The 24,670-nt window shown below is 41.0% G+C and overlaps 1 protein-coding gene across 1 annotated transcript in view; it reads right to left on the bottom strand.

Moving 5' to 3' along the window:
• Mob1b (MOB kinase activator 1B) overlaps window positions 1-24,151 on the bottom strand; it is a 32,742-nt gene extending 8,591 nt beyond the window's left edge. The window contains 3 exon segments of the mRNA NM_001108357.1: window positions 1,616-1,709; window positions 3,194-3,360; window positions 23,886-24,151. Coding sequence (NP_001101827.1) covers window positions 1,616-1,709; window positions 3,194-3,360; window positions 23,886-23,899 — 275 coding nt within the window. The 5' untranslated portion in view covers window positions 23,900-24,151.
• Window positions 24,152-24,670: the final 519 nt, after the last annotated feature.

The following is a 24,670-nucleotide window of genomic DNA, read 5'->3' on the forward strand; positions in this document are numbered from 1 at the left end:
AGAAAGGCTCAGTAGTTTAGTACATTTGATAAGGAACCCTTCACATACCCTTAAAAGAAGCTGGAGAGTCAAAAATGCTCATGTTTTGAACATTAACGTTACCCTTTGGTTTAATAAACATTTTTTTAAAGATATTCTTGTAAAGATTTATTTATTTATAAATATGAGTACACTGTAGCTGTCTTCTGACACACCAGAAGAGGGTACCAGATCTCATTACAGATGGTTGTGAGCCACCATGTGGTTGCTGGGATTTGAACTCAGGACCTCTGGAAGAGCAGTCGGTGCTCTTAACCACTGAGCCATCTCTCCAGCCCCCTTTAATAAACATTTAATATGTAACTATCACATGAGAAATACAAGGTCAAAACAAGAAACACTAAAATGAAGTGTGCTCTAAAAAACAAGATTAGTAGAAAAGATGCCCAAAAAGACAAAGAGAGGAGCAAGTGGGCAGGCAATGTGCTACAGAGGAATCTGCTTTTTTCAAGAAGGCAGAGCTAAAGGAAGCAGGGAAATACAATGTGGGAAAACTCCTCTCTGTGGGCAAGAAAGCAGTGGAGACCAAACACAGCTCTCTGCTCTTCTACAGAGAACAGCCAGTGTGTGATTTACCTCCTTCTAAGAGAGTAACACACCTTTCCTTTGCTCCCACATCTCTGCTGCAAGTTCTTTGATCAGCCGACTAAATTCCTTATGCTCATGATAATATACGGGTCAGTATTTTTCTGGTGAATGTTAGAATATGAAGTAGAATATGTATTTACAAATCACTAAGTAAATAGCAGCCTTTATTAGTAGTAATGGTAAAAGCCAATTTCAAAAGGGCATTGGCTCAACCAATATTGATTGTTGAGGAGGTGGTAAGTGCTATCTTTGAACCAAGACAGATTTAAAAGATTTAAAAGAACTGAGTGGCACACCTGAAGTCCCAGATTTGATCCTGAGCACATGTGTACACACACACAGTGTAAACACGACTCAGTGAAAAATGGAGTCATAATAAAAAGTGACAGCACTAGGGCTGGAGAGACGCCTCAGCTGTTTGGAGCAGTCGGTCTATGCTTTCAGAGGACCCAAGACAGGCTCCAAATTCAAGCAGCTCCAGATCAGGTGTCTCTGGCCACTGTGGGCATGCACTCACGTACCACGTACACACACACACACACACACACACACACAGACAGACACACACAAATTGACAATAATCTTTTTAAAGAGCACATTTATATTGAAGAATCCTAAGCAGCTCCAAAGGGAAAGAAATGTTCAACACGGGCCTTTAACAAGGGTGAGACATTTTAAAATATTAACATAAGATAAAAAGAAAAAAGAGAAGGAAATGTCCGACGACAAATGAGGTGACTTTTCAGAAGAAACAGAATGACTGGCAAGGAGTTTCCAGAAAGCTGGTCAAGGAAATGGAAAAAGATCCAGTGTAAGGAGAGAAAGGCAGGAAGTAGCTGGAAGGCAGGCACAGTGGTAACAAGCGCATCAGTGACAGGGACGCCGCTGAGGCAGCTGCCAGAACCTAGAGAAAGCATGGCTGGACACCTTCTTCTCATCTGAGAGCTGGTGACCGTGATAAGAGAAACTGGTCAGAAGCATGCCTTACTTTGGTCCAGCTGACATCACCGGACAGCTCTCCTCTGTACAGAAGTCTGTGATAGTTCCATAAAGCATATTGATTTGATTGAAAAAATCCACAGCTGCAAAGCAAATGTCCATCATAAGTAAATTTAAATAGTAAAAAAATAATTTAAATAGTAAAAACAATTATAATAATAATTAATGGCTCTATTCAAGCAGAATTCCAGTTATTTTTCCTACAAAAACAGGTGTGATCAGGAAAGCTCCCACCAAAGTCTCAACTGCTGACCATTAGGAGCTTGTATTAGAGAGCAAGAAAATGTATGAATCAAAGAACTTTATAAGAAAAGACAACAAACCAGAAAATGTAACAATTTAAAATTACCCCTCACAAAAAAGTTTCAAGATAACCATATAATTCTATGGAAAACATTGGTAATAGTGAAACAACAAGCTTGAATGACGATGGGTTGCATTCCAAAGCCGTGGCCACCACCACCATTGGAAAACTTACTTCAAAATACAAAAAGCCAAGACCCTGTAAATGTCTGTGTGTGCAATGCAGAGGCCATAAGAGGACTGTGCTATTCTAGACAACAGACACTCAGGTCCAGCAACTGAGACAGAAAGTAATTATCTGCTTCTATACTGAAACAATGTTCTGTGTTCTGCAATACAGGGTTCTACAAAGCCATTCGTGATATTTCTTAATATATGCATGCTGGCAAAATATGGCGGTATATTCATACAAAAACTCAGTGGGCAAGAGTGCTTTCCACCAAGCCTGACAACCTGAATTTGATCTCCAGGACCCACATGGTAGAGAGAGAAACTGTCTTCTGACCTCCACATATTTGTGTGTGCACACATACAAACAAGTATAAAAACTTTAAATAAATTAATTAATTAATGAGCTCTCAAAGGTACAAAAGCACAAACAATGCCAAAAGGAAGAAGAAAAAGGAGCAGCAAACAGGAGGGAACAGAAGGGGACAGGAAGGGCAGGGCAGGGCAGGGCAGGGCAGGGCAGGGCAGGGCAGGACAGGACAGGGCAGGGCAGGGCATGCTAGCACACCCATTGAATCCCGGCGCCTGGGAGGCAGATGACTCTCTCTAAATTGAAGACCATCATAATCTACATAGTGATTCTAAAGCAGTCAGGGCTACACAGTGAGACCTTGTAATAATGTACACAAACATTGGAAATGTATTCTCACTATCCTTGAAATGTCACAAAAATCTCCTTATAGTTAACATGGTTCTCACCAATAAAATGAAAAACAAAAAACAAAAACATTTTATTTCTAACAAGTGTCTTAGGCCAAAACTATAATCACATAATAATAATTAATCACATAATTCAAAAATAGTGATAGCACAGTTCTACTGACATTTCATAAAATTTCATGTTCAGGAACTTAGTCATATAAAGATCAAAGCTGGACTGTGTCATCATCATCGTATTATGATGTCAGACTATTTCATCATCACTATATAGTGTTATCAGACTAAATAGATCATAGAATAGACAGTACCTCAACATTCACCTAAAGAGGTCAATGGCCCAATTCAGAGTCTGCTGAAAAACAAAAGGGCAACTTACTGTTAACTGCAACCCACTCATTCAGATCCTCTCCCTCAGGAAGCATAACGGCCATCCGCAGGTTGCCACTGCCCAGTGTGGCTTCTGCATGTTTTAAGAGCTCATACTGGTGAGACCCCTCTGGTATGTTCTTCTTTGGTTTAAAAGTTTTAGAAGAGCGACTACCACTATGAATAAAAAAGAGGGGAAGGAAGTACTGATTATTTAAATACATACTATCAATGGAGTCTACATTTTATTACTAAGTCATCTTAAATATCTAAAAGTTAATAGAAATTACCCTTTTAGCCCCCAAACATAAACTATACTAGCTACATTAATCCTATTAGTAACACAGTTACTGTAATGACTATGTCATCTACCTAAAATCTATACAAACTTCCTCTACATTCTCTAATTTAACTCAGGAGGAGAAAAAGAACTTTAAGCTGTAACTAATCCAGCTCTCCACAATAAACCAACCATTCTGGAACTATAATCAATGAAAACGACCCAACTGTAATCTATGAAAACAAAAAAAAAAGTACTACCATAATAAATATTAGTAATTTTACCTTTTATTCAACCCTATTTTTCATTTTAATACATAAAAGTATATGATGCAGACACACTTTATATCAATAAGATACAAAAATCCAGGAGCAAGGGGAAAAGAAGCTCAATGTTTCTCTACCCAATTATGGGAAGCATTTGCAATCAACCTTAATGCAGAAGGAATTCTGGGTAAACAGGTAGTTAGTATGACTGAGGTGCTCAAATTTCAGAATATATACATATACATGTAATGTAGTATACGTAACATACACATAAGACAGTCAGTCCTCCATGAGTGAACATTTGTAGAGCTAATCAAACAAAAACTGAAAATACTTGGGGAAATATGTCTTTTCAAACATATACAATGTTCTGCTGTTATCCTAAACAGAGTATAACAGTATAACAGTTTGGGAGTAAACAAAGCATGAGTTTAAAAGTCCTAAGAAGGTAAATATGGTATATATGCAACAATCCTAACATTCTATAACAACTTTATAATCTTTGCAGGATCCTGAACCCAATCACTAGTGGATACAAAGGAACAAGCGTGCGTGCATGCGTGCGTGTTTTTAGAAGCAGTTTTAAAAGATTAACAGCAGAGTGCAGTGGTGGACAACTTTAGGCCTCAGGAAGCTTATCTCTCAGGAAGCAGAGGTAGGTGGATCTCTCAGAGTTCAAGGTTAGCCTGGTTATACAGTGAGTTCTAGAATAGCCAAGACTACAGAGAGAAACCTCACCACAAAAGCAAACAAACAAAAAACATTCAGCCACTTGAATATATGAAGATGAAAACAGAAACCTTAAGAGAACACAGAGCAATAAAACATTATGGGTCCCATGGCTTTTCAATCCTCAACCCTTTCTCTGAAGTTTAAACTCCACATCCCTTCCCTCTTTCCCCAAGGTACGGCTGTGCTCTTGACCCTACCTGTACATTAGAACCACCAAGGAACCTGAAGTAAGCTAAAAGTCTACCAACCAGCCCAAACACCCAACTCAAGTAGTGCTATTATTCTACTGACATTCTCATTTAAATGTTGTCTCTTGAGTGTTTAATTAAAATTAAATTCGTAGTTCTCAACTCTGAACACATCTTCCTCCTGTCTTTACTCAGCTAAGGGATCTCTTTTAAAACATTAATAAGTAGATGTCACTTCTCCTCTGAGAACCACTCAGTGGCCTCCCAATGCTCTCACAAGGTGTAGAACACACTGAAGCATTTATTCTTTTCTTCAGTTGAATGCATTAAACACCAAAATCTCTAACCACACACCTTTATCCCAGCACTTGGGAGGCAGAAGCAGGTGGATCTCTGTGAATTCAAGGCCAGGCTGGTCTACAGAGTGAGTTCCAGGACAGCAAGGGCTACACACAGGAAAACCCTGTCTTGAAAGACACCCTCCACCCAAAAAACCCTCTCCAAACAGCTCTAAAATTATGTATTTAATGTTACATAATTTTATAATATAATTTTATATTATATAAAATATATTTAAATATATATATATAGTTTTCAAACTCAATGTTTATTTCATTTCTTCCTTTTTGCCTCATTGTTTCTTCATCATTGTTTTTCTCAGGGTTTCCCACAAAGCTGAGGTAAGTGTTGGACCACTGAGTTACATCCCTGGGTCTTCTCGTGGAAATTTAGTGTCAGTAATATACTTCACCACTATACTTTACAAGAGGGTATTCTCCCTAATCTCTCTGTTGATTGAGTATGAAAACAGCTCTCCTCAGAACTCCTGTAGGTCAAGTACTGAGGCAGCCCATTACACTCTCCTTAAGCACTTGGCTCAGATCAATACAAGTTAGAATAAACCAGATGGACAGCTCTGACAAGGGTTGTCTCAATAGGAGTGTCTGGGTCTCATTGGCAACTCAAAGCCATCTGCCAACCACACCTCTCTTCCTTCAGGAGGTTCTCTATGGATCAGTCTCTTCTAAGAGCTGATTTTCACCAAACTAAAATCTACTACATAAAATCTTACACTTCATTAGAAAAAAGAATCTGGTTTTGATGTTACAGAATATCAGCTTTCACATATGTTAGTTATTGTGTTTTTGTACTAATTTGGTTTTTTTGAAACATGATGTCATTCTAGCTTACTTCTGCCTAAGGTTCAGCTTCCTGTGCCCTAGGACTTCATTTTGTAGCTCAACACCATCAATTTATTAGCTATTTTCTCAGGCAAATTCTCAGAGCCTGAATTTTGTAGTTGTTTTCTTTCTTCAATTATAAAGGCCTGATATTACAAAGTACCACCAATTCTGTGTCATGGAACAATATAAAGCCATATGGGAAAAGGCTTTTGAAACTGTAAAGTACTATGCAATTCACTGTTAGCAGGCTTCACTGTCTTTCCTTTTCCTGAACTTAAATAACTCATAGTAATAAAGAAAGACATGGTGATCCAAAGGCCACCATGAGCTAGAGTCAAACCCCAACCTGATCCTCAGCTGCCTAGACTACATGGGGAAAGCACAGCCTTAGTGTGCAAACAACTGTTTGCATACATGGTTCAGAGACAGTCATACACAGTGCACTCTGCTTGCATCTGTGCGCACTCCCATGCTCACCCGCACCACAGCTAAAGTGCTCTCAGAACAAGTTCCTGTCTCCTCAGTTGCCAGTTTCTTCTTCTGGCCCTTCAGAAACCACAACTTGGGGTTTGAGGGATAGTCCAGTAATTATGAGCACTGAGCGCTCCTGCAGACGACCCAGGTTCACTTCCCAGCACTGACACCCAGGTCTGTAATTCCAGATCCAAGGAATCAGACGCCTTCTTCTGGCCTCCACACACACCAAGCACAAGTGGTACATAGATACAAATACAGGCAAAACACACACACACTTAAAAACAAACCAAAACTTTTTTGTTTTTTTTTTCCAGACTCTAGAAAATGACTTATTTAAAAAAAAAATACAATTTAGAGAGGATATGTTTTTTAGCTCTCTGCAAATCACTTTCATGTGCTCACGCGCTCGCTCTCTCTCTCTCTCTCTCTCTCTCTCTCTCTCTCTGGGGGGGGGGGTGTTTTTACTACTCGAGACAGGATTTCTCTTTGTAGCCATGGCTACACTGGGATTCACTTGTGGCCTACACTGGCCTTGAACTCAGAGACCAACGTTCCGCTGCCTCCTGAGCACAGAGATTAAAGGTGTATGCCATTGCCTGGTTAACACTCTGCTCTCTGTTTCCAATCCTCAAGTAATTCAAACTTTCAAAGTCCAGGTGGGTCCTGTGTGTTAAGGGATTCCTTCTGAAGCGTCAATGGACAGACAACAAACAACTTCATCAGCTATCTACTGACTTAGGTTCTTTCCCACTCTTGCTTCTGCAAGTAACAGTGTAACAGGATTCAATGTGTACATGAAACATTTCTTAGGATGGCTGTGCCATAGAACATATGTAAGTATTGAATTTTATAGTGCTTTTTTTTCCCCACAAACAAGTTACACTCTTCGAAAATCTAATTAACACTCTAGTAGAAGAGCAAGTCTTTGACTGAAAATCCCTGTTTTTAGTTCCCATCACAGCACCATACCTACAGAGAATTTAGACCCTTAACAACACAGGTACTAACAAGGTACTAACAAGGGGCATTATGTTAATAGTTCACACTACTTCTCTGAGGCTATTACTGTCAAATAAACACGCAGAGTATTCAGGACTGCTTTTCCTGAACCCAGCTGTCGAGCACGGCGGTGCAGTTTGTCTAAACACTCCATCTGAGCTGAGCACACCTGCACCTTCTGATCTCCCTTTTTAAAGTTCCAGCATCATCTTCTGTCTCTTGAGATCATAAAGAATGTATTAGCTCTCAAAGGGACACCTATGTTGTTTCCCACAAGCCATTTTTGCTATCATAACCTTTCATTTCAACATTTGCTGCTCAACAATTAACAAAGTTGAATTTTTTCTACATTGGACTCTTAAGGCTGAAGATAGGAGAAGTAAGGGGAAGATCCTTACAGGGAGATCAAACCAGGAGCTACTGCAGTGAACAAGAAGATACCTGTATATTTTGACACCAAAGATGTGCCATTTTATAGAAAATCAGAAGCCAATTAACCATCATCAATTAATATCAGCAGTCTCATTTCTTCAAGGTGAAATGATTTACTCTGACCACAAAGACTTTTAAATGGAAAATCCAGAACTCAATAATATATTACCTTGAAATATCTTCGCATTACTGTTTTAGCTCCCTTAGTGTACAGTCACAATAACAAGGTCTGTCTTATTTCTGAACCCCAAGGAAGTATTCTACTTACTAAAAGTTTTCTTTGCTCTGTTTTAAGTACAAAACTGGCATTCCTATAAGGACCTCCTCCATATGACTTGGTTAATAGTTCTACTCAGCCTCAGGCTGGGAACTCCTAAACAGGATAGTAATGGTAAAGATTAACAGTAACTAAAACCTCCTCACAAGCTTTGTGACTAAATATTTTACATGTACTAGTTCAGTCTTTATAACTCTCATATACAGTGCCAATTTCATATTTTATAATATAAATTTGAGTCTTAAAATGTTTACATAATTTGCCCAAAATCACAAAAGTTATAAAATAAAGAGCCCAGGTTGAAATTTCTAAAGTCCATTTTGGGGACCAAAGAAAGAGTAGAGTGGAGCCTGTATCTGACATCACCAGGGCCTGCGTTCACTCCTCAGCACCAGAGTTGAGTTCCCTTACCCAATCCTCTTACTACTCAGTGCCTTTCTGCACAATTATTTCTAGCAATTTCCTTTTATAATCACACTTTAGTAGAGCCATTCAATAAATGATACAAGGTTATTTACGATGAAGAAGTATAGAAGGTATATTTTAAGAGCAGTATCTTTACTTGGTAATAAACCTTCAGTCCCAGCACTCAGGAGACAGAGGCAAGAGAATCTCTGGGTTCAAGAGCAGCCTGATCTACAAAGCAAGTTCAAAGACAGCCAGTGTTACAGAAAAACCCTATCTAGAAAAAACAAAGAAAAAAAACCAATCCCAACCTAATTATGCCTCCTTTCCTCACATATCTAACAAAAGTACTCAACACCACACTCTGCCAGAAAAGAAAATCAAAACCTGGGCCAAAAGTGAAAATGCTTAATAGTGAGATAATACTGAAAAGTTTTATTTCTCCTTAAAATCTGCAAACAGACTCATGCTTCTAGAAAGGCTCCTACGTGTCTGAAACTGTCAAAAGAGAATGTGCTCTAGGAAAAAAGCTCAAAGATAAAAGCCAACATCAAAAACATCACGTTGGAGCTGGAGAGATGGCCCGGCAGTTTAGGACACTTATTGTTATTAATCCCAGTCTGACCATCCACACTGCGGCTAACAGTCTGTAACTCCAGTTCCAGAGCAGTCAACATCTTTCTAACCAAATGGGTTCCTGCATAGACATGCACATACACAGCCTCAGGCACACATAAAACAAATATCTCTTTGTACAAAAGATCATCTTGACTTTTAAAAGGATGGTAATATGTACAAACATATCTGCATATCTGCTATAGTTTGCCTAAACTTGTTGTTATTGATAAGTAATATTGCTATTATTGTTACTGTAGGAAAGGTTAGGAAATTAACATGGCTGGAAAACAAGAAAGAACACTTTCAGCAGACCAGAAATTGAGGATTTTTGATAAGAATAAAAAATTGGGGGGTTGGGGATTTAGCTCAGTGGTAGAGTGCTTGCCTAGCAAGCACAAGGCCCTGGGTTCAGTCCCCAGCTCTGGAAAAAAAAAAAAGAAAAGAAAAAAAATTGATGCGCTCAGGGCTAGAAAGACAGCTCAATTGGTAAAGTGTCTGCTACACAAATTTCAGGACCTGAATTCAGTATCTAGTTCCCCTATTTTAAAAAAAGGGAGAGAAGGGGTTGCATACCTATATTATAATTCTAGACTTAAGAGGCAAGAGAATCCCTAGAGTTCATATCAATGAGCTCCAAATTCAGCAGGAATCTGCCTCAAAGAATAGTATGTGCTTGAGGAACATACCCAAAGTCTAGTTTCCACATGCATGCATGTATCTGTTCATCTCCTACTATTACCACAGGAAAGCTCCTGTAAAAGACTGCATTCACTAAAAAAATCAAACCATCCAAATTATCAAACTCAAAGAAAGAGACAACACCTTTGTTGCACTAAGAATGGCTGCCAAAGACTCACTGTGTGTGAAAGCTTAGACAGGAGTGGCACCATCAGGAGGTGAGGTCTTGTTGGAGGAAGTGTGTCACTGTGCAGGCAGGCTCCTACACAGGTGAGGTCTCCTATGCTCAGGCTCTGCTCAGTGCAGAAGATAATCTCTTACTGACTGCCTCAGGACCAAGATGTAGAGTTCTCGGCTCCTCAAGCACCACATCCACTTGCATGCTGCCATACTTCCCACCATGGTGATAATGGACTAAACTTCTCAAACTATAAGCTAGCCCCAATGAAATGTTTGCCTTCATAAGAGTGGCATTGGTCATGGTACCGCTTCATAGCAATAAAACTCTAAGACAACCCCTAAATCACCAAATACTTCAAGAAAACCAATACCATAAAAGAATTAAACTCAACAATACAGTTACTAAGAAACTGAGCAACATGACTGAGAATGACACAAAAAGTCAACCTCTGGTTTCCATACCAGGTGCCCCCCCCCAATAAGTACACGTGCATTAAATGTACCTACTCAATAGATTTAGGAATAGCAAAGATATTATACTATCACCTTCATGAAAGGGGCAATTTTTTTTGAAAGGAACAATTTGTATCTATTTTATAGCAATAAGCAAAAACATGACCTTCATGTTCTTAAGAGAATTTCTTTGCCACAGCATTAGATTTACTCCTGAAATAGTTGTTAAAAGCATCCTGTGGTAATAGTCTCTACTCACAAGACTAACTCCATTTCCACTATCCCTTCTTCACCAAAAACTCAATTTGCTCTGTTATTCTAGACTCTTAGCACTTTTTAGTCAGAGAAGAGCAAACTATACATTTTGAAAATTATTTTGAGGTCTATTGCTTGACTGTTCAGGATTCCTGAAGGAGATTTATTAGCCAAAACCATGAGTGGCTTTGTTGTAGTTCTCTGTGCTTTAAGACTGGTCTTACTGGGTGGTGGTAGTACACACCTTTAATCCCAGCACTTGAGGCAGAAGCAGATGGATCTCTGTAGCCCAGTGAGTTCTAAGCCTGCATGGTCTACAGAGCGAGTTCCAGAACAGCCAGGGCTACATAAAGAAACCCTGTCTCAAAATGTTAGCATATGTACGGGAGCGGGGGTGCAAACAAACAACAAACAAAAACCCCACTCTATCTTCTATGCTGTCCAGGCTGATCACTGATTCCTGGGCTCAAGTCATTCTCTCCTAAGGGTACATGACTGGCTGGTATTTTCTTACCTAAAGTAAAATACCAATATAACAGAAAAATGTCTTTCAACACTTTTACCCCTACCATTTCTACTTATTCTTTTTTTTACACTGCTATGGCTTTACCTTGCTACTCTACTTCCACAAAGACTGTAAAGAACATATACATAAAAACATAATATCTAATAGTTTCAAATTAAGGAAAAGAACTTGGGCAGACAGTTCAAACAAGTAACAGCAGAAGATTATTTAACCTTCTCTTAGAAACAGCAGTACAAGGCTGAGGAAAGTGAGCTCCTGGTTGGGTAAGAGCACTTATTTCCAAAGAGCTCATGGTTGATTCCCAGCAAACTATTAGGCAGCTCACAACCATCAGTGACTTCAGGGCCGGGATCTGATGTCCTTTCTGACTTATGAGCACTGCCTCATACAAGTTGCACATACATACTTACAACCAAAACGCCAGCATGCAAATATGTAAATCTTAAAAGTAAAGAAGCTGGGTGAGGTGGCATACATCTACAAGTTTGAACCTAACCTAGGCTTCATAGTAAACTCCAGGACCTCTGAATTACAAAACAAAATAATGTATAATAATAATAATAATAACAACAACAACAATACAAAAACTAGCAATAAGGCTATTTACCTATGAGATTTTCCAAATAATGCCATACATTTACTTTCCTTCAAAGTCTTGCTCTTAGTTTCCAATCTCAGAAAAACCAGAGTACCATTAATACATAATATAATAAAAGTACAGAAATTATCTATTATTTATTGGAAATGCTGAAAATTGTTAAAAAAAAAATAAGCCTCCAACAGCTATCAAAATGCTGCAATATTCATATCATTGTTGTACCTAACTATAATTTATGGAATGAAACTTTTTATAAACCCAGAATCTTTAGTTCCCCCAGTATTTCCTGAGAATTGTTACTAAACACAAACTTCATTACCTAGATGCACAAATACCATACTTATGGAATCTCACACTGCTTTCATTCCTTAGATATCTACCATAGGCGCTCACAAGGGTACGGGGCAATCACCTGGGGCAGCTGCACAATACCTGGTGCCAGGCCACAGGAAGTAACTAAGACAAGTCAAAACAGAAACAAAACCCCACTAGGTAGCAAATAAGTAAATGAGGACAACTGGAAGACAGATTTTTAGAAAGTGAACAACGGGGGAGGCTAGAAGGAACCCTGTTTTACAGGCCTGAGTGCTGCAAACTCATATAATACATAGATATATACAGATGTTTTTAATGGACATGCATTTGTATGGGTATCTATGTTCTAGCAGTATCCAGGGAAATGACTTAGGAACAGCAAGACATGTATAGCAGTAGGTGTATATGGCATCTATTTTTGTTTTCTAAATACTATTCTCCACTGAATGGAATCAAAGCCCTCAGGGAACTGGCCAGATCCAAAGCTGAGGTAAAGGAAGTGTAAGGTAACCCCAGAACAGCTTGTGTCAAAAAGTGTGGATGTGGGGCTGGAGAGATGGCTCAGTGGTTAAGAGCACTGACTGCTCTTCCAGAGGTCATGAGTTCAATTCCCAGCAACCACATGGTGGCTCACAACCATCTGTAATGAGATCTGGTGCCCTCTTCTGGCCTGCAGTCACATATGCAGGCAGAATGCTGTACATAAAATAAATAAATAAATCTTAAAAAAAAAAAGTGTAGATGTATTTCAAAAAAGAGGTGATCATAAGTGAAAAGGACACAGAAACTAGCATGAACAGGACTGTCAGCAACCAAAACTGGGACAATCTGAGCACCACCACCGTTAGTAATAGCAGATTCAGACCCTAAGTGACTGAAGAATATTAAGATGCCATCCCCTTCTAGAATGTCTTATGTTTGGGTATACATGGTGTATGCAAGCAAGCACAAGTGTGTGTGGGTGTGCACGTGCAGAGACCACAGGAGGATCAGTTGTCCTATTACATCACTTTCAGCATCATCCCCTAGGCTGGGTAGCCAGAGAGCCCCAGCCATCTCCATACTTCCCCGCCCCCAGAGCTAGGTTTTACAGGGGTGACTGCTAGAGACTTGGACTCAGATCCACCAGACCACCTCCCCAGTGTAAGGAGAATCTCTTGTGAACGATACAGAAGCATCACCTGCCAATTAAAAAGAAAGCCTATGGCCAATCAGCTGACGCAAGAAACAGGAGATGGGAGATCCAAGAGGGAAGGGGGAGGGGAGGGTTCTGGGAAAGAGCCAGGCAGGAGGGAGATTCACCCCAAACTCTAGAGTCACATAAACCTGAAAAGAGGTAACGAACTATGTAGAAAACATAGAATATCTTATGTTTACAGGTTATATAAGTTATGAGCTAGTCAGGGAACAAGCCAAAATTTATGGCCTAAGCTTTATTCATGAATGTGTGTGTGTGTGTGTGTGTGTGTGTGTGTGTGTGTGTTACACACAAACATGATTTGCTAATCCCTCTCCCTGGGAACAACTCTGAGGCTGCCTAAGACGTTAAAATGTCTGCAGTGAGAACTTCAGCTATGGATAGCCAATAAATATTGTTGGCTACAGAATCCTCAAGACTTATCATCATGCCACCCTTTCAAATGGCAAAAATAGAAATTTATATTACAGTTATAATTCAAACTAACTTATAAAGAAAGACAGATGCCTTACTTGCTCAAACAAGCACAGAAAATTATCTTTAGCTAAACTATGCACACTGCACATTCCATACATAATGTCATTACAGAAATGTGTATTACCTGTAAAAAGTTTATATGTTCCCAGAGAAAAATAACCAAAATAGCAACCCTGAAAAGATTCATCTCAAGGATGCTAGAAGGATGCTGGATGCTGAGGCATATTTATCCCAGCATCCTGCTACCCAGACTCAGACCACCTGATTAGCCGGCTCATCAAATGGCTAGCTACATCGTCCAGCACCACATATTTTTCCAGCAAGAACTTCAATTAAGCCCTGAACTTTCTCAGCATGCAGAGACTGGACAACAAATGTTACAGCTAACTTTCTTAAGACTGGCCAATCCTTCTTAAAAGGGGAAAAATATCCATAGGAAGGGATGCGGAAGCAAAGTTTAGAGCAGTGACTCAGAGCCTGCCCTACATGTGGCCCATATATATACAGTCACCAAAAGTAGGTAAGATTGATGAAGCTAGAAAATGCATGCTGAAAGGGACTGGATATAGCTCTCTCCTGAGAGATACATCCAGAGCATGTCCAATACAGAGGTCAATGCTAGCAGCAATGCTAGCACCGAACTGAGAACAGGATCCCCTTGGGGGGAATTAGAGGAAGTATTGAAAGAGGTGAAGGACCTTGAAACCCCATTAAAAACAACAATGCCAACCAACCAGAGCTTTCATGGACTAAACCACTTCCGAAAGAGTATACATGGACTGACCCAGGACTCCAACTGCATATGTAGCAGAGAATAGCCTTGTCGGAGCACCAGTGGAAGGGGAAGCCCTTGATCTTGCCAAGGTTGGACCCCCAGTGCAGGGGAATATTGGGGGGGGGCAGTAAAGTGGATGGATAGGGGGAATACCCATATGGAGAGGGGAGGGGATGGGGGGCTTATGGACAGGAAACCGGGAAAGGGAATAACATTTGAAATGTAAGTAAAGAAATATATCTAATTTAAAAAAAAAAAAAAACTGGCCAATATCCCAAATTTGGGAGTGGAGGGACTCAAAGAAAATGATAACCCCAGGCAGCAGAAAAAAATTTCAAGAGAACAGCACCCCCATTCCCAAGAGGTGGAGGTGGATGGTTTTGGATCATTCAATGATGGATGTTTGCTGTTGTTTAAGGGGGTGGTTACAAGTTGTTATGTGGTCTTGGACAGGGAAGAAACACAATGAGGGGGGACTCTATCCTTTCTTCTCTCCTATCTAGTATTGGGAGTGGGGGGTTATAGGAATAAAGGGTAGTTTATTGAATCTACTCTGAAAACAATAGAGCTACAACTAGCCATAATTCTTATAGATCTTTGTATATTGATACAAAATTAAAGTTATATTGTTTATATTAGTATGGACTTTGTATACTGATAAAGATTTAGAATTATATATTGTTATACCATACTATGTATTATGTTTCAGCTATTTAAGGCATTGTACCTATGCAATATTAAGTTCTAGTTCTTTTGAAATCTGCTATTACAAACCGTTCAGGATGAGTAAGAAATGCAAGTTAGTAGTCAGACAACCAAACTCATTGTTAAGTAGATACTAGTCTATTTAATTACAATAAGATGTTTTCTTTTTTTTTAAAGGATTTATTTATTTATTTATTTATTTATTTATTTATTTATTTGTATATTGGTGTTTTGCTTGCATGCATGTCTGTGTGAGGGTGTCAGATCCTCTGGAACTGGAGTTGCATACAGTTGTGAACTGTCAAGTGGGTGCTGGGAATTGAACCCTGGTCCTCAGTGCTCTTAATTGCTGAGCCACCTCTCCAGCCCACAGTAAGATGTTTTCAAAGTTGAACAGATAATAGCTAGAAACAAACAATTCGGATATACTATGGGTAGACAGATGGTCTTCAAAATCCTCACAGATCCACAGGAAATGGCACTTAAAGATGTTTTATAAAACAAAAGGCATTTTTGACAATGAGACCGGTCTGCTCCTGGCAGCATCCCCATTTTTCTTCAAAGAAGATGATGAGCATTGAAGAAATTCCACATAGAGTTTGCTTCAAATGTGACAAGTTGGCCACTAAGCAAAAAACTGCCCTTGCTTCAATGACTGACAATATGCTGTCCAACTGGATAGACAAGTGAAATACAGGGAAGTCAACTGCCAAGCTTTGTAAGGACAAGGTAGGCAAGTGCTTCATAACTCCTGCTTCACAGTGAAGGTCTATACAAGTTCTGAAAGAAAATGATCTAAGTACAGAACTCTAACTCACCAAGACAGGATAGACAGTAGAACATTTTTTTCCAAAGTTGTCAAATACACACAGACTGGACATTGTGAATCTAATTCTTACCTCATGGTTTTCATAGTGTTTTTACCTCATGGTTTTCATAAGTGTTCTTATGGTATATAATTTATTTGGGTTTTTTTTGTTTTTTTGGTTTTTTTTTTTTGAGAATTCTGGACTTTTCTTCGTTTACTTACCATCACAATAATTTCACACCCCTTGCCAGCACAACAGGAAGCAGCATTAATACTAGGTGTAAGCCCTACTTTCCTTTTTTTTTTTTTTTTCAGAGCTGGGGACCGAACCCAGGGCCTTGCGCCTGATAGGCAAGCACTCTACCACTGAGCTAAATCCCCAACCCCCGGTATATAATTTATTATGTAAGATAAAGAACCTTTTTTTGGAGTAAAAGGGGGAAATGTATAGAGGGAAAAAAAAAAAAGCCTATGGCCAATGAGCTGAGGCAGAATTAGAAGGTGGAACATCCAGGAGAGAGAAAGGATTCTGGAGGGAGATTCATTCCAAACTCTGGAGGAGACAGTTGCATTAACCTGAGGAGAGGTAACTAGCTGTGTGGAAGACATAACATAGAACAAACAAGTTAAATAAGTTACAAACAGGCTAGCCAGGAACAAGCCAAAGCTTATGGCCTACGCATTTATTCAGATATGACTAAAGCTCAGAGTTGTTATTTCTGTGCACAAAGAGGCCAGGTGGAAAACTCCAAAGTTACACCCCAGCCCTTTTATTACCTTAGACTGAGTAAAGGAGGAACAATTTCATAGTAACCAAAACAGCAGCAGCCTCCTCATAGGGCTGAAGGGCAAAGGGACAAGCAAGGCTGCTCAGGCCTCTCTTAACTCCACAGCCCTACCTTCCAATACGCATACAGCTCCACACTGGTGATCACACTTCAATTATCAACTTTAAAGGAACAAAATCCCTATCTTTTTTTTTTTTAAGATTTATTTATTTTAAGTATGTGAGTACACCGTCACTCTCTCCAAAAGACAGCATCGGATCCCATTATAGATGGTTGTGAGCCACCATGTGGTTGCTGGGATTGAACTAGGACCTCTAGAAGAACAGTCAGTGCTCCTAACCTCTGAGCCATCTCTCCAGCCCCCAAACATCCCTATCTTAATACAAACTAAGTTTCCTTACATTAAACCCTACATAAATTTGTAGGTGATGAGAGAATTAGAACTCTTGAAATCATTATAAAAATAATTTAGATAAAAAGCTAGGACACACACGCACGCGCGCGCGCGCGCGCACACACACGCACACACACACACATACACAAGCTAGGACACTAAAGGGAATGAGTTAAAACTAGAATGAGGACAGAACCAGTTACATAGAATCAGAATATTTACACAAAATACTAATTACAAGGAGGAACAGAAAGGAAAAATAACAGCGAAGGATCCTGGTAGACAACTTAAACACCAAAATTAAGACCACCAGTAATAATAAGGGTGGCTCACACCTTCAACCACACTTGGGAAGCAGAGGCAGGCAGATCTCTAAATATGAGGCTAGCCTGGTCTACAGAGTAAGTTCCAGGACATCAAGGGCTAGAGAAATCTGGGGGGCGGGGGTTGGGGGAGACACCACACACCAGTAATAGACAAAATACACAGTATTAGACAAATGTGATCAGATGCCATAAAAAACAAAAACCAAGCACTACTTCAGTGACACTTCTACCCCATACACATAACCTATGTGCATAAGAAAACAGAGAAACTAAAAGTGACGGACATTCTACAGAAATGGCCTCAAAGGGTAAAGGTCATGAAAGAAAACTGAAGAAATATTTTAGTTAAAAAAACTGTGGGGCTAGGGGCTGGGGATTTAGCTCAGTGGTAGAGCGCTTACCTAGGAAGCGCAAGGCCCTGGGTTCGGTCCCCAGCTCCGAAAAAAAAGAACAAAAAAAAAAAAAAAAAAACTGTGGGGCTAGCAACTGAGCTTCTTGATCAAGCCCTGGGTTTCATCTCCAACACTACAGGGGACTGAAAGAACTCTATGTGTGTCCTATCTGTGTGTGTGTGTGTCTGTTCATGTGTGTCTGTCCACCTGTGTGTGTCTACCTGTGTATATGTGTCTACCTCACTGTGTGTGTGTGTGTGTGTGTGTGCTACTCTGAGATGTTAAAGTTACTGATAGGATCTCTAGGTAAGGAACATCTGTAAAATCTTTGAATAGTCTTTTTAAAGATAGAAAACTTATAAAATAAGAAAAGTTTTTGATTTTGGTTTTTAAGACAAGGTTTCTCTGTATAGCCTTGGCTGTTCTAGAAATCACTCTGCAAACCAGGCTAGCCTCAAACTCAGTGATTCACCTCCCTCTGCCTCCCAAGTACTGAGATTAAAGGCTTGCAGCACCATGCCTGGCTAAAATAAAATGTTAATTCAGCAAAAGGATAGATTTTACAGCTGAAATTTGTAATTAGTGTTATAAAATGTAATTATTATAATAATTACTAGAATTCTAATTAATTTTTTCTGATTATTTTACAGCTTACTATGGAATCAGAGATATTATAAAAAGTCTTACATTCATTAGTGCTATAGTTTGAACATGGGCAGCAATATTCCCTGAAAGGTTAATTTGATAAAGGGGCTGTTTTGGGGACCATGATCTTGTGTGGGTCCCTCAAACTCTGGCCATCAGGCTTGCATGTATACCCTTTGACCAGCTGAGCCATTTCACTGGCCCAAAAGTCTATATGCACCGTCACAAAGAAACTGACATGTCTACATATGGGAAGGATCATTTATTTATTGGTGACAAATTACAGTTTGTATAATGTGACAGAAAATACTTGCAAAGTTATACCAAAAATACAAACTATAGTTATCTGGGAAGCTCTAGTGGTAAATTATATTCTCTGACTTTTTGAGGCAAGGTCTCACTATGTGTCTATCACAGGCTGGTCTCAAACTGGAGTCCTCCTGCTTCCTGAAGATTACAGACATGGACCAGCATGACGATCATTGTTTTCTTTCTTCTCTTGTTTTGTAATATCTCCAGTAAACTAATTTAATACTAATGTAAGAATGAGTTATAATATTGTTTTAAAGTTTCTCCTTTGTCTTCCTGTTGTGTTAGTGACAAAGCCCTAGAAAAGGACTCTACCAGTACAAACATAGTACTACCTGCTAACAGAGACTATTCTGGAAACAGCTTTGACTTGAAAACCATCTTTTAAAAGTACATGTTAGGGCTGGAGAGATGGCTCAGAGGTTAAGAGCACTGTCTGCTCTTCCAGAGGTCCTGAGTTCAATTCTCAGCAACCACATGGTGGCTCACAACCATCTATAATCAGGTCTGGTGCCCTCTTCTGGCCTGCAGGCATACATGCAGGCAGAAAGCTGTATGACGTATTCATAATAAATAAATGTTTTAAAAAAAAAAGTACATGTTATATGAACTAAGGATTAGATCACTGATAGCACACCTTCTTAGCCAACAGGAGCCCTGGCCAGCATGAGGGGTGGGGGAGGACAGATATAAACATAAACATGTCATTGAATCAATTACCTACAAGACAGTATAGGATCATATCCCTAGATCCAGACAAATCAATTATACCTTATATTGAGTACATAACGTTTTTTGTGCCAGTTTCCCTATCTAAAAAGTTAGATTCCTGATAGTCATTTAACTAAGTTCTCTAAAGTACTGAGTGCCCAGGCTGGAGAAATGGTTCAGCAGCTAAGTACACTTATAGGTCTCCCAGAAAACCCACGTTCAGTTCACAGTACCCATCCATCTGTAACTCTGGTTTCAGGGGATCCAATGCCCTCTTCTGGCCTCCAAAGGCACTCCATGTGCATGGTTCACAAAAAGACAAGCAAAACATTAACATACATAAAATAAAAATGAATAAACTTTTAAAGTACCCAGTACCTGGCTCACACTAAAAATTCACCAATTTTGCTATTAATTAACTTGTGATAGAGGAAAATAGTAATGGACTAAAATCAGCTAACGCATTTGCTTAAAAGTGAAAAATAGGGATGGTGGGTTAGACACAGAAAAGAGGACAAGAGAGAAAAACACATGAATGTGAACTGAAATAAAATTCTGGATCTCAGCAGGGCAGAGGTGGTGCACACCTTTAATCCCAGATGGATCTCTGAGGTCCATGCCAGCCTGGTCAACAGAGGGAGTTCCAGAACAGCCAGGGCTACACAGAGAAACCCTCTTTTGAAACAAAACAAAACAAAACAAACAAAGAAAAGCAAACAAACAAAAGGCTGGGTCTTTTTTCTTACACTGTTACTGTTACAATGGAAAGATGGAAGGTATCCAAACAGTATCTAATACATAGTTCCTTCCTTTCTCCCTTCCACTTCCAAACCACTTCGGTTCCTCCTGTATAGAAATAGAATGACTAATATTCATTCATTTCCCTAACCATAGTTAACTACATTATTTTAACTCTATCAAAAGTCTTAAGTCAGAAAATAACTTTCATTTTTTCATTACTTCTCAAAAGACTCTTAAAATGCTAGAAACAAAAAGAACACAACATAGTTTTTAATGACTAATTACCAAGAATCACTTTTATTCTAATTCCTCTGCATTTTACATACATAAATTATACATAGAGAAAGAGAACCTACCACCAACAACCACAAAAACCTTAGTAAAGAAATCTGTTTTCCAAAGATGGGACCACAATCCTCAGTTGGTAGGTAATTGTGTTTTTTGTCTCTCTAGTAAAATAGTGAACTTTGAAGAGCCCATTTGCTGAGAAGTAAAATGTACTATTTCCTCCTTTCTTTCTTAGAGAACGCTTACCTTTCACTAAATAGCACCCAATTGTTTTCATAAACCTCCTGGAAACCAACCTAGAACAAACTGCTTCCTAGGCTTCGGGGCCTTCTGAGTGCACTCTGCCCATTAGAGATGACTAATACGTGGTCTACTGTCTCTGGAGCACCCAGACTCTCCGTATAGGCATTTGAGGAACTGGGTCTACGAAGTCAATTGAAGTGTTTATCCAGTTCCTATACTCACCATCTGGGAGTTCACATTAATCTGCAGATACGCAGAGGTCAATGTACAAACAACCAGTTTAGCTCAGCCTTTTCACACAATGCAAGTAAAATTTACCCTGAGCATCTGTACAAAAGTTATGCAAAAGTATCACTCTGGAGAGCTGTGTGCCTACCAGGACTGCCCTTAACCTGCCTCCAGTCCCGAGCAAGAGTTCTTTAGCCTGCCTTCCTTTGTTCCACAGCACGTCTCTTCTTCTCCCACACTAACTTACTGACATTTAATCCGTGTGGTCACTGAGGGAGACATAAACTCCACTAGGCAGGAAGCGCGTCTATCTTAGCCTAAGTATACTCGGTGTCTGTGCTAGTGCTAGAGCACAGTAAGGTTGTGGGGTCTGTGATCACTAAAGCTTTCCTTCTCAGATGACTCATCCTGTCCTATCCTATCTCTCACCAGCCCATTTCCTCTTACAGTAATCTTCCCAAAAAGGTTTCAAGAACCAGAGGATATCTATACTTAACTCTTAATTTTTCTTTCTCTGCTTCCCCTGTATAATATACTATCAAATAAAAATTGCCAGATTAAATTTTTGTTTCTTTTTTAGTCAGAGTCTCACTATTAGCCCTGGTTGGCCTGGAACTCTCTAAGTAGACCTGGCTGGCCTGGAACTCAGAGATCCACCTGAATCTGCCTCTAAAATGCTAGGATTAAAGTCATGTGCCACCATGCCTGGCTCCCTCCACATTAACATTTTTGTTTTGCTAAACTAATAGGTAAAACGTGTTGAGAGTATGTTAAGGGCAATTCTTACCTGAGAAAGCTTTCTATCTGTGATCTTGCTAGAAAAAGTGTTCCCCAAATAGTACAAACTATCTAAATGATCATATTAGTTATAGCAACAGTCTTACATAACTAATATTCATCAGTTAAAAATGAACTAATCTACCCCATGTCTGCACCTAATACAGCGGCACATAAAAACAGGACACTATTACATTGTATTCAGGAAGCAGCACTGACCCCTTCCCAATCACCCGGTTTCAGCCAAATATGGCCCTCCTACACGTCAGCCATGTTAGCTTCTGAGTTCCAAAAGACACATGCCTGTCAGCACCAACCATCCATGCTGCGATTTTACAGCTTTTACATTCTTGAATACAGAACACTCAGCATGGGAGGCTTGGGTATGCTGACTAAAGGTAAACTATGAGACAGACAACTTACTACATAGGCCACCGGGTTTCTCTCCTCTACTCCTGACAAACTCAGGATCAGCCAGGATAAATTTACTATTGAGTTCAAATGTTGTCAGGCAGGTTGACACAAGCCAGACCCTGTGCCTAGGAGAAAAATGTGTCCAGGGAGAGACTTTTGTCATGTTCAGCTTTGCCCCAAAACCCTAAAGGAAATGGTACCCTAAATATGAACATGTGAAAATAGGGGTGCTACCATGAAATGGCTAAAACTATGGGGGTAGGAAAGAAAATCTGAAGAGAAAGGCATGGCTGAATTGTTTGCTCCACAACAATAAAGTAGCATTTATGAGGTGGATTACAGTCCTGGAGGGTCTGTTTTTATTTTGGTTTTAAATTAGCTTTCCAAGGACCTGGGTGACTCTGAGAAAGCTTTCAAAAGAGTTACTCTTCAGTGTAACCTCAAGGACCTGAAGTTCTAAACCCTTGCTGTCTTATTTGTGTGCCTTGATCCCCACGTTTCCCTCAAACTGGTCTGAAATACATGGTGAGCAGAATGATGCCCAGCATTAACTGCAAGGCTGGAGCATTAACTCACAAACCACTGGAGAACTACAGTTCAGGACCTGAATTAATAATCCTGGGCACATTAATAACCCACGTCCTATCTGGAAGGTAAATGAAAAAATATGACCTCTACAAATCAAGAAAGCATTGCAAGAAGCAGGGTGCTCAAGTCCCAGGCCCTCAAGCAGCCCTGCTTTGAAATCACCTCTATGGAACTTGGCTCTCAGTTTCTCAATCCTAAGACCTGACAAAGATGTTAAAGGGGTCTGAAGTAGCCAGATAAGAACAATCCATCTTCCAGGCTTGAGACTCGGAAAACAGCGATGGGCAGCTGGCACTGAGCCAGAGACCTGGCAAGCGTTGGATGACAGTCAGGAGAGTGGAGGTAATCGTGGAAATACACAGATGCACATACATGTGGGAGGTGAGCTTGCAAACACACACACACTTCTATATCGAGAGAAAGAGACAAAAAGACAGAGACAGAACAAACAGGGCAGAGAAGCGAAAACCAAGCTGGGTAGAGAAATGCAGACAAGAACGCTGGAGTCCATGGCCCAGGTAGCATAGAGGACTGAGAAGCACGGCCCAGACAGCAGCACCAGAAGGATGAGAAGGCAGAGGCCCGACAGCACCAGGAGAACAGGGAGGCAGGGCCCCCTTCAGCACCAGGAGGATGGGGAGGCAGGGCCCACTTCAGCGCCAGAAGGATAGGGAGGCAGGGCACCCCGTCAGAACAGGAGGGCAAGGAGGCAGCACGCTCCCCGCCCCCTGACAGCACCAGGACAGAGAGGCAGGTCCCGGGACAGCATCAGGAGGACAGAGAGGCAGGTCCCGGGACAGCATCAGGAGGACGGGGAGGCAGGGCCGGGCAACACCAGGAGAACGGGGAGGCAGGGCCGGGCAACACCAGGAGGACGGGGAGGCAGGGCCGGGCAACACCAGGACAGAGAGGCAGGGCCGGGCAACATCAGGAAGACTAAAAGGCAGGGCCGGGCAGCACATGGAGGTCGGGGCCTTCGGAGGTCGGGCCCAGGGGGCGGCGGAACAAAGCCGGCGCGACCGGGCTACTTACAACAAGAAGCTCATGTCGGCCGCGGCGTGGGCTGCGGGCTCGGCAGAGCGAAGCTTGGGGCGGCGGGCCTGAATCAGAGGAAAAGCAAGGGCGGGAGGAGGACGCGCGCCGGCGGCGGGGCGGCCGCGACTTCTTCGGCTTCGCTACTTCCAGCGGCCAGCGGACCGGCGGGCGGAAATGGAAGACCTGGATTCGGCTAGCTCGGCGGACTGGAAACCGAGCGGTGGAGGAAGCGCCGCCCGCCGCGTCCTCTCCGCCAGCTCCGCGCCCCCGCGACGAAGTCTCGCGAGAGCGAGCTCCGGTGCCCCGCCCACCTCGGGATCACCTTCGGGTCACCTCGGCCTCCCACGCTGACCCGCCACAGGTTTGCCCAAGCACGTGGCCCGGGGTCGCGGCCCGGCATCCGGAGCTGCTCCACAGTGTTCGGAGCCTAGCGGGGAAGTGGACTCCATTCCAAGACGCCTGGGTCTAGTAGAGAGGGAGGGAGTCGCCATCAAAGAGGACAGCGGAAGGCCCTGGACTTGCTTTCTGTGCTCTGATTTCGGCAAGCATCCCACGAACTGAGCTAGGGAAACTGAGGGAGCCAAGGAGAACTGAGGTCCAGAGTAGCAGGGAGGCTGATTATCCGTGGCCATATGGATTTAACCAGTTGTGGAGTCCCTTCTAAGACCCGATGCACAAAACTTATTATTCAGCCTGGCACTCGGAGGAACTTTAATTCTCACATGCTTAAGAGGCTGAGGGCCAAGCTTTATATTTAGATAAGAATGGTTGGCGGCTCCTGA

Source organism: Rattus norvegicus, chromosome 14 (genome assembly GCF_021556685.1).
Source record: "Rattus norvegicus strain SHRSP/BbbUtx chromosome 14, alternate assembly SHRSP_T2T, whole genome shotgun sequence".
Taxonomy (NCBI): Eukaryota; Metazoa; Chordata; class Mammalia; order Rodentia; family Muridae; genus Rattus; species Rattus norvegicus.